At 44.7% G+C, this 16,175-nt stretch overlaps 1 protein-coding gene across 4 annotated transcripts in view; it reads right to left on the minus strand.

Annotated features, from left to right (window-relative positions):
• The window catches only part of ADCY8 (adenylate cyclase 8), a 262,821-nt gene extending 248,702 nt beyond the window's left edge, over nt 1-14,119 (minus strand). For 2 of the 4 annotated variants that reach the window (XM_016959870.4, XM_016959869.4), the window contains exon 1: nt 11,102-13,407. In XM_016959870.4, coding sequence (XP_016815359.1) covers nt 11,102-12,061 — 960 coding nt within the window. In that variant the 5' untranslated portion in view covers nt 12,062-13,407. Of the gene's footprint in view, nt 1-11,101 lie in introns of all 4 variants that reach the window. The other 2 variants (XM_016959871.4, XM_016959873.4) reach the window with 2 other exon arrangements.
• Nucleotides 14,120-16,175: the final 2,056 nt, after the last annotated feature.

Here is a 16,175-nt window from a genome sequence, read left to right on the forward strand (position 1 = left end):
TGGCTTGGGCAGGGCCCAAAGAGCTGCGTATCATGTCATAATTCACCTGGCAAGAGCCAAGGGCAATATATCTCTCATAAATAGAAAAGAGGAGACTTTGTAGTCACTGCACATTGACCACTTGGGGCCATGAACTCATTCTCAAATGAACTACCCGCCTCCAATAGGCTGGGAAGGCTCACCCGATGAATGAGGGTGTGGGAGATTTGACTTTAGAAGAAAACCAGCTTGCTCTTAGTGATTTTTTTTCTTGAACTAATTAGCAGAAAAAAAAAAAAAGAACTAAAAAGACTCATGACCGTTTTTGGGACTTTATAAAGATAGTTTTAGTTAATTGCTTTGAGTTCCATTCTCTAAAATCTGACTTTGGTTTGCTTTTTAGAAGTCTGTAGATAAACTGGTCCAGTTAGGGTACAATATGGTCTTTATGCGACAGGTTTTAAGCTGTAGGAAACAGTGGACTAAGCACCTATCCATTTTTTACGCTTAGGAAAGTCAACCTGCTTTGTCCGATATCTTCCCCTAAGGAGTGAGGCCTACCAGCCCCTCGGGTATGGAGTACCAGGAGTCAAGTGGAAGTGTGGGAGTACCTCCTGCCCCCAGCTGTACCTGTATGTACCCAGATGGTGAGCACCCACCAGAAGGGGGCACCACTGAGACGTCAAGCCCAGGAAGTGATTTCCAGTGTGCTTGCACAGCAGGTTGTGGGTTGCACAGCCGCAAGTGAGAGGCAGGGCAAATGAGTGAAGCTGCATCTGTATTTACAGCCACTCCCCATCGCTTGCATTACCGCCTGAGCTCTGCCTCCTGTCAGATCATTTGCCAGTGGTGGCATTAGATTCTCATAGGAGTTCAAACCCTATTGTGAACTGCACATGCGAGAGATCTAGACTGCAAGCTCCTTATGAGAATGTAATGCTTGATGATCTGTCACTGTCTCCCATCATCCCCAGATGGGACCATCTAGCTGCAGGAAAACATTATGGTGTGACTTGTACAATAATTTCATTATATATTACAATGTAATAATAACAGAGATAAAATACACATAAATGTAAAGCTCTTGGATCCTCCCCAAATCATCCCCCACCCATGTCTGTGGAAAAATTATCTTCCATGAAACCTTTCCTTGGTGCCAAAAAGGTTGGGGACTGCAGCTATAAAAGCAAAGAACTCCAGAGCTGGGTATAGAGATTCAGAGCCAGGATGCTGAAGAACAAAGAGGGAAGAGAACAAGAGGGTGATGTATTTGCTAGCAATTGGACTCTATTTTGAGTAGATGGGCCTGATCCATTTAAAGTGTTTGATAATGGACAAATACCCATGAATAATTCAGGCCCATAACTTTTGTTTTAACTTAAATGATCTGGATAATTACTTGAATTTTTCTTCACGTTATCTAATATGTACATGTATATGAATATGTATAGCAAAAACTCAGCTGCAGCTTTCTGCTCAAAGTGCTTCACGGGATAATTTCTGGTGTACTTTTGCTGTATTGACAGAGAGACTGATTTCTCTTCTCTTGCCAGTTTTTCATTCCCTGTTGATGATTCTGTAATGATGTGTGTGTGTGGGTGGGGGTGGAGTAGGGGGTGGCTAGGGGAAGGAAGGAAATGGTCATCTACTATTCATTCATTCCATTCATTTAAAATATGATATTCAGAGCCATCCATGTGCCAGATGCTATGCTAGCTGCTAGAGACACAAAGATGGATAAGATACAATTCTTGACCTCAAGGGGCTCATAGTCTGGTGGGCATGTGAGAACGTTATGACATTGCTCTGATAGAGGAAATCACGGGATGTGGAAATGTACCAAGGAAAGTGACTTTGAGCCTTGCCTAAACTTACTGTCTACCCATGTTTGTGTGGGGATGGGTTGCCTAGAGTCTCAGGGCAGCTCTTCAGTTTTCAGCCGGAGTCACTCTGAGCACAGAGTGACTATGAGTTCCCAGAGCTGCACATGCTCCCTCCTGTCATGTCTCCAGGTCACCAGCCTTGTGACAAATTCAGTTTGTGATAAGGTGATGCTCAGACAACTGATGACTTGGCCCATCCCAGGGTCCTTTTGCACGCTCTTCTTTTCTTCACCAGGGAGGAAGATCCATACCCTTCCACTATTTCTTCTGGAGTCTGACCTTTCCTTTCATGTAACTTCTAAAAGAAATCCACTGCAGCTTTGATGTGTCATACTTTAGAGGTCTGTAGTAAAAAGAGTCCAAGTCTTGCATTTGTGTAAAATATTTACTGAATCCCTGAATCCTGTGCTCCAGATGTGTTCTAAAGGTCAGGTGCGAACCTCCAACCAAACCTCTGCAGTGGAGTCACAAATTCCCTACCCAAATCCATCCAAGCATCAGCTCCATTACATCAATAACCTTATCTCTTTAGTACCTAGCTGTGTTCTAGGACATAAAACCCAGCAGGCAGTCAACAAATATTTGGTGGAAAAGTTTATCTATTCAATAGTTATTCCACCTTTCATTCTAATGCAATCCTGATCTTTTAAAGCCCAGCAAAATCATTTTTTGGCCATCCTTTCTTGCTGATAGAACTAATTATGTCGCCTGAAATACAAGGAGGTCTTGTTGGGCAGAGATCCCAGGGGAACTCCTCAAAGGGGCACAAATTCAGTTGGCTTATGCCCTTTTACCATTTTGGCCTCTTGCCCTTTGTCTTCTACTTTTCCATGCCTGCAAAGCAACCATGATGACATGAGATGCAGCCAATGACTTTCAACTGACCTTGAAGAAAAGCTGTGCAACAATCCATCAGGGATATAATAAAGGATTCCCTCTATAGGAATATATATGTATATATCTCCCTACATAGGATATTCGTATATATCTATAGGAATAGATATATAGATCACTATATAGGAATCTCCTTGATTACATCCCTGATGGATTGTTGCACAGCTTCTCCTTGGGGAATGCCCAATGGCAAGGAGCTCATCATCTCAAAAAGCAGCTCCCTGGGCAGGTCTGTTTGTTATCAAACTTTACCTTTTTGTGAATCAGAATTCCTCCTGCTTTAATGGCTATCCATTGGTCTTAATTCCATTCCACAGGAGACACACAGAAGATAACCAGTCTCTTTGTCATGGCAGAATCCCAAATATTTAAAGGCAGTCACCATATTCTTTCTATATCCCTTCTATCTTCAGGCCTTCCAGAGGTATTCTTCCTTGTTTTGTTTTTTGTTTTTGGTCCTTGCTATGGCTTGAATATGCCCCTCATAAAGCATGTGTTGGAAACTTAATCCCAAATGTTACAGTGGGGCCTAATGAGAGGTGTTTAGATCCTGAGGGCTTTACCTTCATGAAAGGATTAATGTTGATTTTAAAAGTGTTTGAGGCCTTGAGTTCAATCTCTTGCTCTTTTATGCCCATGTGATACCTTCTGCCATCTTACATTGCAACAAAAAACCTTCACCAGATATGGTCCCTCAATCTTGGAATTCCTGGTCTCCAAAACCAGGAGCCAAATAAATTTCTGATTTTTTAAAAAATAAATTACACAGTCTCAGGTTTTGTTATAGCAGCATAAGATGGGTTCTGTTAGATTTTTTTTTTTGTGCTCTTATTTCTTCTCCCTATATTCTGAGTCAAAGAAATACATGTACTTTGATAATGCATTCTCTAACCCTTAGTAGTTTCTATTTTATAAGCAATCTTGTGCATTCAGCGTGTAATCACACACACATACATACACACAAATGAAGAAAAGATTCTGAAACGGTTTACTCCAGTCAACTGAAAAATCAGCTAACATAGAATGAGGATGTGTTGTTTACAAAATGAAGTGGTTATAGTTTTTTGTTTTTATGTGAAATTTTTACACTGGCACTGTAGATAGAAATGGCAGTTGTAAAAACATTACTCATTTAACAAGAAACCCCAAGACATTAATGTGATTTACTTTCATATCCAGCTTATGTCTTCACCATGTATGACTTTATCATTCCCTAATTTGGGGGAAGTTTGTGCTTCAAAGACATTTTGCAATTAGTAGCACTTGAGCTTGGATATATAAAGCAGGAAACAGAGTGAAAGGGATAGAAAACCCCAGTAGCTATAAAGTACAAAGTATTTCATATATTAAAATATATGATCTAGCTAAATGAAATTCAGATATCAAATTATACACATGCACATTCAGAGTCCAGTGCATAGAGATCAAAGAAACAAGCAAACATAGGTTTATCTGACAACACCTTGTCAGATAAGTTCTGTTCCTTTATCGAGAAGGTAGTGGCATAGTGGCATTTGCTGGTAGGTGGCTTTTATGCCTACCAGAATGTGCCTGAGCCTCCTGTGGAATGTCTGGCATCTCCATGGTTAATTAATCTATTCTGCATTCTTCCTCTCCCCCACAGGGCTGACTGTAAAAAATCTTGCAGGGAGAAAATCTGGCTTCCGAAGCACTGCTTAAGTGACCTGACTTCTTAAAATAGTCCTTCATAAACAAAACTCACATGATATAATTTGAGTGTGTAAATCCAATTACATTTCCTGGGGAAGTGCAGGGAAGATTATACTAGCTTTCCCTGCTCTGTTGTGGCTGGCTGAAGCAGCATTCCTCGACTAAGGCCCCACAAAAATCCTGGGAAGAAAATTCTTTATATAACTCACTCTTTTGCCAACTGAGGTTCAAACCTATGTATCACAGAAATTTTGCAACCTTCAATACTGCCATTAATCTTCATGTTCTGTTACTTTAATTCTGCCCCAAAGAGAAAACCAAGAACACACTTCAGAAGTGATAAGTCAAGTGAACTGCTATGTTGTCCAGCTGCATATTCTGAGTCTACTGGTCTCCCAGAGAATCAATATTGTACCTATTTGGTGCTGAGAGGACAGGTTGAAGATGAATGTTGCAAGTGTCTCCTATGTTTTGGAAATAAACACATGTAGAATCAACTTAAATAGACACACTTGTGAAATGAATAAATTAGCATCTTAAGAAATATTTAGACAACAGTAAAATGTCACATCAGCATGATTGTAGTAGTGTCCTCTGATTAAATGTTGCTAGCAGCACTGAATATGGAATAAACTCTTTTTAAAAATCTTTCACTTTTTTGCTTGGTTTCACTCATTTCTGATGAGCTCTTAAAATGTCATCAATCATCAAAATGTAAATATGACTAATGCATTTGTCCTACTTAGCATGACATTGTAGCAGCTGCTCTAGAAGCAAAGTCCTCCCAATCTTCCCAGTTCTAATCTAATTATGCTCTGACCTGCTGATAACAGTCAGGTGATATTACCAGATATGAAGGAAAACAAATTCATAATTCAATCTTGCAAAGCACACACTACACAATCATTTTACAACTCTCTCTAAATACAGAGACAACAAGCCTATTTGCAACTCCAGGGCAAAGATGTCTACAGGCCAGAGCTGAAGGGATTTAATTGGTCATTTCAGCAGTCATTAAGATATCCTTTGTAAAGCCCATTCTCCACCAACACACATACACAAAAGCACACACACACACATACACATGAAGAAGAAAGAAAGAAAAGAAAAATAGAAAGAAAGAAAAAGGAGACTCTCTGGGTATCTTTTACAAGTAAGAGAGAATAATATTTCTATTTCTCGGTGTTCAGAGGAATCTCTTGGGAAGGTTGACACTCAAATCGGCTTTTGAAAGGCATTTTTCTCAGACATGCTGGAAAGCCGACATTATTTTTTTAAAGCCTATATGAATTTCCTAAAGAAAAATGTACAGAAATGGAGATATTTGGGGTTTTAAGAAAAGCACACCATAACTAGTGAGGTGCATTAAATTGGATTCCAGTTATACTCATTTAATGGATATTTATGTCTCTCAAATGAGTACGTACCTTGATACCAACTACCAAATTGGAATGATTTATATTACATGCCATTTGTTGTACATTAAGTAGTCACAGGATTCCCTTTATTTGATTTGAGATAGCTACAAAGAACCTTAGACTTAGACAAAGAACATATAATATCTTATGTTTAAACTGTATAAATGATGGGAGAGAAGTTGGTAATTTTATTATATTTATTTTATCTTTACTGTGAAGTCAGTCCTTCATTTAAGTGGTCAGAAATGTGTATTTAAGTCACACACAAAGTCAGCTTCCCTCCTGAACCCAACTTACTCATACTATACACCACTATCTTATCCAGCACAAAGAAAAAAAAAAATTCCCCTAAAGGATTTCTTAAAGGCCAAATGTTAGGCTAAATGTCCCTCATTGTAAGTCAAGTTTAACAATCATTCTTTAGCATTTTTCTGGCTCTAGTCTCTCCTGTTCGATAGGATGTTGAAAGGTAGGAAAGAAGATGTTGCATGAGGAATTTAAATCTGACAGCATGACCTTGAGCACTAAGTAACCTGGATTTGCATATCTGACTGCCTTTGATTGTACAGTTATCTTGGAGAAATCATCTCCACTCTGACAAGTCCGCTTATCTATCTCACCAAGAGGCACAGAAAACTAATTAGCCACTAGCTGTAATATTTTAGAATCCCCAAGAGGGAACCATAATGCAGCGATCTTTCTGGTTAAATATTGCTGCCTCTCAGTTTTCCAGTAACTAAATGATTTCCACCATCTTATCACTAATGAGCTAAAGTATGAGAATGAGATGAGTTTCAAATGTAAGATAGCTCATATTATTGTCACCAGCAATTAAAATAGAGTAAAATGCTAACTATAGCAATAGCGTTTAGAATTTCTCTACCTTGTGAAAGAACCTAGCAAATATAATCTTATCATCAATCCTTTATTTATACATATAACATCATTTTGTAATGAATTTCCTGGTGGATAAATCGAATTGGTGATACAAACAATTGGTTTATGATGTGGAAAAAATAAACCAGTGTCTTAGGAAAATCTGGACAAGGTATTCCTATCATTGGTTTGAGGCTTATTTAACTTGGATTGGGTGCGGTTTCATAAGAAAGAAACGATTGTAGCCCTAGTGCTACCTATAGCTGAGCTAAGTCAGAGTGAAATAAAAGGAACCCTTCAAACTGGGTTTTGAGCCTTCTGAAAGTTTCTCAGTCTTTCCGATGCCACTCCAGATGCAGAAAACATATGGGTGATTATGTCTGCTCTAGACAATAATCTCTTTGTTGGGTGGGAAGTCAATGTTTGTAGTGTGTTAACTGAGTAGAGAAAACATAAACCATCTCTTTGCTGATGGCAGGGAATTTCCTGAGTGGCCCCTTTTAGGTTCCATTTTGTATCCACAGTGGAAAGCAAATGGTGATTCAATAAACACAGGGCTTTGTCTCTTCATATAGGGTGTCTGCAGAGATTTTCAGTGTGGTTGCTACCCTGTCAAGTCACGGATGTCATTTCCTTCAGGGTAGAAAGAGGGAAAGCAGATTCTCACAGCTTAGATTAAAGGAAGGCAATCATTGGCTCATTTGTTCCTTTCAAAAATGACATTTTCAGTGAAGTGAAACAGCTGCCAAGGTGTGCTAACTCTATACTCCCATTTTCGTTTCCTAAATCCTGAAAATGCTAAGTTAAACATTAGCTATCCTCCTAAAGAGAATGAAGATTAATGTGGAGAAAGATGCTATTCCAGTGTTTATGGCTTTTAGTTGACAGATTTGTATCTAGCTAAGCAGAATGATGAGCTAGCTACAATGAGCCTATGCCCAGCAATTCACTCATTTTTCTCTCATAATTTCCCTTTGGCTTCTTCGTTAAATGTTTATTTAACTCTCTTAAGTAGTAAAAGAAGTACTCCTCACTCTTTAATAGTTTCAAATGCTTACATGTTTAGAAGGATAATCACTAAAGGGTTTCTGAAGAATAATTGGCATCAGAGTCAGGGTTTGAATTCTGTCCTCCACTTGCCAGGTTCCTGATCCTCAGGGTAACACTGTAAAGTTTCTAGGATTCTGTCATCTTTTTCTCTGAAATGAAAATGAAGGATGATACCATCTATTTTTCATCATTAGATATGATGATGCACATAAGGGTGCTTAGTTACATGTAAAATACTGTGCAAAGTAAAGGATTATTATTGTTTTTGATTTCTTTAGAAGATGTTTACGTGTAAGACTGCCTTACACACATATGATGTGTATGTGTGTGTGTGTGTGTATAGAAAGCTTTCACCAACACAACATCAGGGCACTTGGATATTTTATAATATTTCCTATATGATGAATTGTCTTCTTCATTCAGTGACCGTTTGTTGAGTACCTGCTATATGTCTGGCATTTTTCTACAGGCCGAGGATAAAATGCTATTTATGATAGACAACATCCTTGCCCTTATGGTGTTTACATTCTTGTGAGGGTGTGGGGAGAAACATAGTAGATATAAACAAATAAGATAATTTCAGATAGCAGATGTGCTCTGGAGAAAATGAAACAAGTCGTTTACTAGAGAAAGTAGCATTTGAGAGTCTGGAACAATGAGAATGTGCCAGTCTTATAAAGACTTGGGAAAAGTTGCTCTAGGTAGCAGGTGAAAACACCCAGAATTAGGAAGAGCTTGGAATATGGCAAAAATGAATAGCATATTTGGAGCCTAATGAAGAGAATACAAGAGAAGAGAAGAGAGGGAAATATGGTTGGAGAGAGAAGAAGCAACTAGCTCAGAGAATCAAGCATGCTGTGGTAAGAAGTTAGGATTTTACTCGAGTTGCTATAAGAAGTGTTTAGCAGGTTTTGAGCATTCCTTATGTGTTACCAGACATGGAAAACTAAATAGTACCTATTCAAAAATCACAGATTCTTATAAAAAGCGATTTATTCTCTACTTCGTCCATCTGCGCGATCTAGGAAAGACTCTTAAGCCAATAGAGGGCGCCAAAGGACCTTTAAAAGCCCTTTCAGCACTGAAGTGAGGGGAGAGCGCTCTGGTTGTTCCTTTTAGAGTTTTGGTAAAAGGTGACTCAACCTATGAAATCGTAGTTTATCTACAATTCTTACCCAAACAAAAAATTGAATGAGCTTGGTTTACATGCATCAGGACCTTGGATTTCACAGTGGAGAATTGTTTATGATGAGATGAGGGTGGGAAGACATTTGGGGGTTATTTTTAATCTTCTCCCATCTGGTAGTATTCGAGTAGAATATAAAACAAATATGGAGCCAAAATTTACTTTCTGGATTCACTTGGCAAGAAAAATATATCTATACTTAGAACTTTGAAAACACTCATAATTTGCCACTTAGGATGTGTTATTCTAAATACTATTCCAAACTTACTTATTAAGTTTTCTAGTTGTGTGTACTGAGAAAGGCTATTGCGTGAAAAGTAGTGGGTTATAATACATGGAATTTCTTATACATGATCAGATAGCTATGCTTTATCGTGAAAACAACTCATAGTGAGTTAGATGAAAAAAAGAGAAGGCAAAGAGAAGGAAAAAGAAGGAGGAAGGGGAGGAAGACAGGGAAGAAAAGATCTGCTAATGTCTATGTATACAACAAAGAAAATAAAAAAGAGAATGAGAGAGCTTGGAAGAAAGTAGATTTAGATGTACTGGCATGTAGATCTTCATGTAAACAGGATTGAGAAATAGTTAATACCAAAGAATTTGACTTCCACTTCCCAGATTGAGACTTATTTGTTATATGTGGATATGAAGGTTCATGGCGACTGTGATAAAACATTCATTATTGTCTTTAATAAGAAAAAGTTCAGTCAATCAGCCCTTACTCAGAGTCTCTCATCTCTCCATTTCATGCTTGATAATCACAGGCATGTAATTTATAAACTTTTTGCTTTACCCAGAGAGACTTCAGAAAGCACTGTAAAAGCAGCCAACCAGATAAGTCACCTGAGCAAAGGAATATAGAACCATTGGAGAAGAGACAGGATCCCACATTGACCAGAAGTCCAGGAGGCCAGTGATGGGTGAAGCACTCTAACAGTGCTGGCAATCTAAACATCACGAACAATTTTCAGTGGGGTCGTGCCTGTTTATTCTAAGCACCATCTATTCAAATTCGACCATAAGGAAGAGGAGTTTTAAGCTTCTAATACAGCAAAAATGATACAGAGGCTAACGACAGAGCAGGCCCATACAAAGCAGCCCCCTGACCATGCATCTCACACCAGCCATCTATTTGAAAACACTTCACTTGACATGTTTCCCTCATTTTTGAGAAACCCCCAAAGTCACTCTCCTGTTACCTACCATACATTTTGCAAAGACAGTGCCATGCCATTAATTAGCTATTGGTTCTAGTAAATTTAAACAATAGAAACATTGCCTACCTTCTCATCCATAGACAACGTGAACTTTGTTCACATAAGCATATTCATATGTAAGGGGAAGAATAGAAAAAAAAAGAAGGAGAAAGGAGGGAAAGATACCTAAAGAACAAGATTCCACCTAAATATAATATTTAAAGCATCTACATCAAAATGCCCTTTTCCAATTAATCAAAACTTGCATTCTTTGCCACCCCCAATTACTGAGGTTGGTTTATTCAAAGCACTGGGGTCGCATCGTGTCATGAGAGAAGATATCATGTTCGGTCACCAAGGCAATAAAAAATTCCCGAGAAAACCATGTGTCATAGGATTGTTTGAAGGATTGGATGACATAACACGTACAGTACTCAGCACTGACAATCAGGATGTGTTTAACAAATGTATGTTCCTTTGAGAACTGAGGGTTTGTGGCTTAGAGATACGGAAAAACCCAACTCTGAAGCCCAGAGCCTGCTACAACACCCTGCTGGGACTCTCCTGAGGAGAGATGTTAAGGAATGGGTCACCTTCTAAATCTGGATGCTTCTCCTCCCCTTCTGTCTCCTGCTCCGGAGACTGCAGACCCTGAGGGAGGGGAATGAGGAGCAGAAAGCAGACTTTCTTAGCTGATGTCAGAGTAGAATTACTCACAGAATCAGAGTAGAAGGGTAGAGTTGGTAGAAACTTTTAGAGGTCATTTAGTTCCACTTTAAGAAGAGATTGCATCCCGCTAACACTCAAGACCTCCTAGGTACAAGGCACTGTGCCAGACTGAAGGCGGAGACTTAAAGAGAGTGAGGCAACCCTGGCTCTCTGGAAGCTATATGATTAATAACCCGGGGAAGTTAGAGGGGAAACAAATGCAAGGCAGGCAGGAGTTACCTGGTTGATGGAAATGACCGCCAGCCGGGGTATGACCACTTGGAGGATGACCTGCAGCAGCGAGGTGCCCAGGCCGGCCAGGATGGCCCAGGTGAGCGGCAGCGGCAGCATACTGTAGGTGGCGAAGAGCGTGAAGAGCACGTAGCCTATGCCGTCGCCCAGGAGCCCGTAGCCGAGGCCTGCTGCCAGGATCTGGGTGGTCATGGCCACCCAGGTGACCACGCCGCTGTACTGCAGGTACGTGTGGGAGGTGGTGTCCTTCCTGACCACCACCAGGGCGCAGATCACTACCTCAATGCCGGTGAAGAAGCCCAGCAGGATGCCCTTGAGCGGGTCCATGGGGGCCGAGGCCAGGCTCAAGTGTAGGACCAAGAGAGTGAGTTTGGTCAGCACGTCCAGCACGTTCATCACCACTTCCGATTTGCGCCTTTGGCCCAAGAAATAGCGCTGGTAGAGGCGTTCCAAATCCCGAGATTTGAAGGAGTTGCGCAGGGTGGGGAAAATGACCCCTCGGTAGCTATAGCCCCCATTAAGAAAGAAATCCGAGTTGCTAGGGGCACAGTCAAGGTGCAGGAAGCCCAGGTCGCCCCCGCCTCCGCTGCCGCTGGCACTGCCGCTCCCGCTGCGTTCCGGGAAGACTTTGGTGCCGCAGGTGCTGTGCGCTCGCTCTCCTGGGCCCAGCGAGTAGAGGGGCAGCGCCGAGTCGCCTGACAGCTGCGGCGCGTGGTGGTTGGGGCCGCCGCCCGCAGGGTCCGAGGCTTTGCCCGAGCCTCCACTCCCGCTGCCGCTGCCTCCCCGGTGCCCGTGAATGAAGCGCTGCTCCGTGATGTGTCGCACCGCCGTCTGCCACAGCAGCCGCTGCGGCCGGGAGGCGCTCCTGCCGTCGCCGGCCGGGGGCGTCGGGTGGATGGTGTAGAGTTCCTCGCTGCCTGTAAGGCAGCGCACATCGGAGAGCTCCATGGCTCTGGGCCGCAGGGAAGGAGGCGCAGAACCTTGGGGAGGCAGCCGGAGGAGGGGTTCCTAAAGACTCAAAGGCGGCCTGGTAGGAGCTTGGCAGCGATCCTTTTTATCCTAGGCTGCCCCGTTGCAGGAGCCCTGCGCTAGGGCTCCCTGTAGGTCGGGTCATACTGTGCCCAGGGGCAAAGGGCACTTGGAAGATCGCGGCGGACCTCGGCGTCCTTGCGTGCTGCTCTCCCGCCAGCCGGCCCAGCTTGGGTACGCAGCGGCAGTGGCTATTTGTCCTCAGGAGCCGCAGCGCTCTGAGCCACGCAGCCCCTTCCTGGGCTCAGGCTCCTTGGTTGATTCTAGGCTCAGCGTTTTGGCGCAGCCTTTGCTCTCCAAGAGACGCCTAAGCGCCTGGGCGCCGTGCTTCTGCTGCGCGTCGGGCGGGTCCTGGCTGCTGCACTGGGCTTTGGACGCCCACTGCTCCGCGGCTGCAGGGGGCCTGGCCGGCGGTGACCGGCGGCAGCGATGGGTGCGAAGTTAGCAGATGTGGCTGGAATCATCGCCCTTCGGAGAACTCCATTGCGCCGGGATGGGGAGCAGGGGCGGAGCTGGGGGCGGGGGCAAAGAAGGAGGAGGAGGGGGTCACGGTGAGGTGGCGGGGCGCCCCGCGACAGGGTTGGAGAGGTGGTAGCCTCGGCGCTAACAATTCACCAAATAGTTAATTTGGAGGAAGGGGTATGCTGAGGCTCCCTCCTAGGCTCTTTCCTAGTTCGGGAGCAAGGACTGACAGCGCAGCGCTGGCTCTGGCCAGAAGCATCCCTCCCGGAGGGGGTGTGGGGACTCTCGCCCCAGGGTCCCAGCCTGAGCTATAAGACGAGGTCAACGCTTTCAGCTGTGCTTTCGAAGGGTCGCAGCACACAGTTCTCATCCCCTTTATTTCGTTCTTTGGAGTCCATTTGACTCGGAGCTAGGAGGATCAGGAGAGGCGGGGGAAGGAAAAAGTGGTGAGGGCTCCAAAGCCAAGAGCTCCGAGAACGAAGAGAAGCCGCCGGTGCGGATATCTGAGGCTGAGAACCGAAGCTTGGCGGATGAGGCGAAGGTTTGGAGGAGAAGGGAGGCCCGAGGCCGCGTGGAAGTCGACAGAGACGCCTCTGGATCCAGGGAAGCGCCGCCGCGTGCCACCCTGGAGCTCTGAAACGCACCGCGGGCGCCAGGCGACTGGGAGAAATTTGGAGACCTGTCAGAGTGGTCAGACACCCGCGGTGACTTAAACCCGCCCCCGCGCCAAGCCACGCCCCCGGAACCGGGCCGGGGGTGGCGGAGGGACCTGCCACCCAGATCTGGCCAGGACGCCCCAGGTCTTGTAGGCAGAGGCACGCGCGGGCCGGCGTGGGAGAGGACCACTGAGGGCTAGGGCCGGCGGGCGCCCCCGGCCTTCCCTGGGCGCACTGCGATCCAGCGTTCCAGCTGGCCGCGCCAGCCGGTTCCTCCGCTGTTCTTTTTTAGGCATTGGCTCTTGTCCTCTGCAGGTGCGGAGCCAGGACTCGTAGGCCGCTTTGCGCACGGACTCGGAGAGCCCAGCGCGACGGAATACAGGGTTTCCTTTTCGCCCTTCCTACCCGTGCGTCTTTTGGCAAAGCCAACTTTCGGGCTAAACGCAAAATCCCCCAAGAGGCCGCAATCATAGAGACAGTCAGTTTCCTACAGGAGCCTCTTTACTACCTCGATCCGAAGGGGGTGGAGGGTACGGGACATCAAAATGGGGACGTCCCCTGCCTGCCTCGCACACTAAGTTTCTCCGCTTACAATAGGGTCGAGGAGGCGGACGTGGAGAAAGGCATGTCCAGGGGCCCCGCCTCGCCCTAGCCCAGGTTTCCCGCCCGCCCAGACTCAGCCGAGCGCTAGCGGACAAAGCCTGCGGCGGAGCTTGCGGCGGACCAAGTCGCTGAGCGGTGGGAGCTTAGTGCCGGTGCTAATGACAGATGAGCCGCGTCCCGGGGTGCAGGGTCTGCAGGGCAAACGCGGCCGCCGCAGTCCCGCAGCCGGATGCAGGTGGAGGAGCGGTGGTGGTCACCACCTCCTCCACCAAGACTGCGGCTGCAGCCAGTGGAGCCCGGGCCCAGAGCACAGTCAGCTGATGGCCAATGACGTCAGGCCCTGGGCGCGTTCGCGGCTCCCCGTGGCGTCCCATGAAAGCCCAAATGACCGCCTTGCCTTGCCGCCCCCTCAGTCCCTCCTGAGCAAGAAGAGAAGCTCCCTTCCCTCCTGCCTGTCCTAAGGAAAAATAAATTTCGATACCCCCACCCCCAACCACATACACTGTCTCCAGGGTTATTTCTGTCGGCCGTGTCCCAGAAACGCGGGGTTTAATTCTTTGCTTTTTAATTCCTGTTTTTCTCCCCACGCATTTCGGCTTCGGGTTAAACCCAGAACGGGCCACCTGCCTTGCACACAGAATTCCAGAAGGAAGAGAAAAGAATCCTCTAATATTCCCCCCAATCCCTAACCAGTAGATTTCTAGAATTTCGTTCACTCCCTGGAAAAGACTCCTTTAATTTCAATCCTTTTAAGTTGTATTCTACCATCCCCCAAGAAAGCCAAAATGAAACGCTCAACTTTAAATAGATAGACGGCTGATTCTATTTTTAACTCTGCTTGTAGATGAATTAATCTGTTAACGTTAAAGATCTCCCAGAATAGTTGGCCTATCCCATGGGGCTGGAAGTTAAGGGTAAAAGTACCTCAAACAACTCTGTGTTACAGTTATCTAGCCCTTAATGAAATAACCCCTGCAATTACATTCCTGTCAAAGAAATGCTTCTTGCTTCTTCCTTCCTGAATTTCTTGGACTCATCAGCCTCACCCTACTGGAACTCGGGTGGGTAATGAGTCTCTTAACTTGAGATGGGAACCCAGACGGAGCACAGTTGGGAAGGCTGTCCTATAGACCCTATGCCAGAATGTGTGGGTAGCTGTGTCCTCTCTCTGCGGGCATTGCCTGAAGGCATCTGTGCTAATGACCATATTAGCAAACCTGGCAATGGAAGACATCACTTTATTTTCTCACTTCTTTCTCCTTGGGGCCCTAAGGACTCAGCCTGAATAAATGAGGGGCTGGATGCAGTTGGAACTTTCCTACGAAAATCTTTCTCCAACCTGGACAGCTCCCAGGATGATTTATTCAGCAGCAAAAGGAGGCGGGCCAAGGAGGGGGAGATTGGACCCAATCAGATAAAATGACTCAGGCTGATGAATGAACACAGCATGCTACAGAAAGAAACTCAGAATTTCATGAACTCAGAGGTTGAAGCTAATGCATCAGGGAGAACACATCACATCTGTTCAACTGACTGAACGTTTCATGGCTGGAAGGGTGTTACCGTAGGTTGTTTTAAAATAAGAACATGGATGACACAATTAGATTCCGATGTTCTTCTTGTTGGGATGACATAGTGCCATTCAGCCCAAGAAGCATTCTGTTTTTGAATGAAAGCATTGGTTCAACACAAATATTTAGAAGCTTTTTGGAATATGCAAACCACCAAATGATTAAGAACCACTTAAAACAAGAGAAGTCGGCTGGGGGCGGTGGCTCACGCCTGTAATCCCAGCACTTCGGGAGGCCGAGGCCGGCGGATCACGAGGTCAAGAGAATGAGACCATCCTGGCCAACATGGTGAAACCCCCTATCTCCTAAAAATACAAAAACTAGCTAGGTGTGGTGGCGCATGCCTGTAATCCCAGCTACTCGGGAGGCTGAGGTGAGAGAATCACCTCAACTCGGGAGGCAGAGGTTGCAGTGAACCGAGATCACGCCATTGCACTCCAGCGTGGGCGACAAGAGTGAAACTCCGTCAAAGAAAGAAAGAAAGAAAGAGAGTGAAAGGGAAAAAATCAAGAGAAGTCCACACATTCTTTTGAAGCTATGATAGATCTTTCATAATGCTTTCATTTATCCTCTGCATATTTATTAAGGCAGGGTCTCTACTGTGATCTGAGGACAGCGTTTTAACAGTTCAGTGTCTTTTTGCACACAACTTCCTCCTCTTCCCCTGTATTCCTCCCTGAATATACTTGCTTACCTCATCCTTCAAAGTTTGAGCAATGTTGTCTCTGCATGAAAACTTTC

The sequence above is a fragment of the Pan troglodytes genome, chromosome 7 (assembly GCF_028858775.2).
Source record: "Pan troglodytes isolate AG18354 chromosome 7, NHGRI_mPanTro3-v2.0_pri, whole genome shotgun sequence".
Lineage (NCBI taxonomy): Eukaryota > Metazoa > Chordata > Mammalia > Primates > Hominidae > Pan > Pan troglodytes.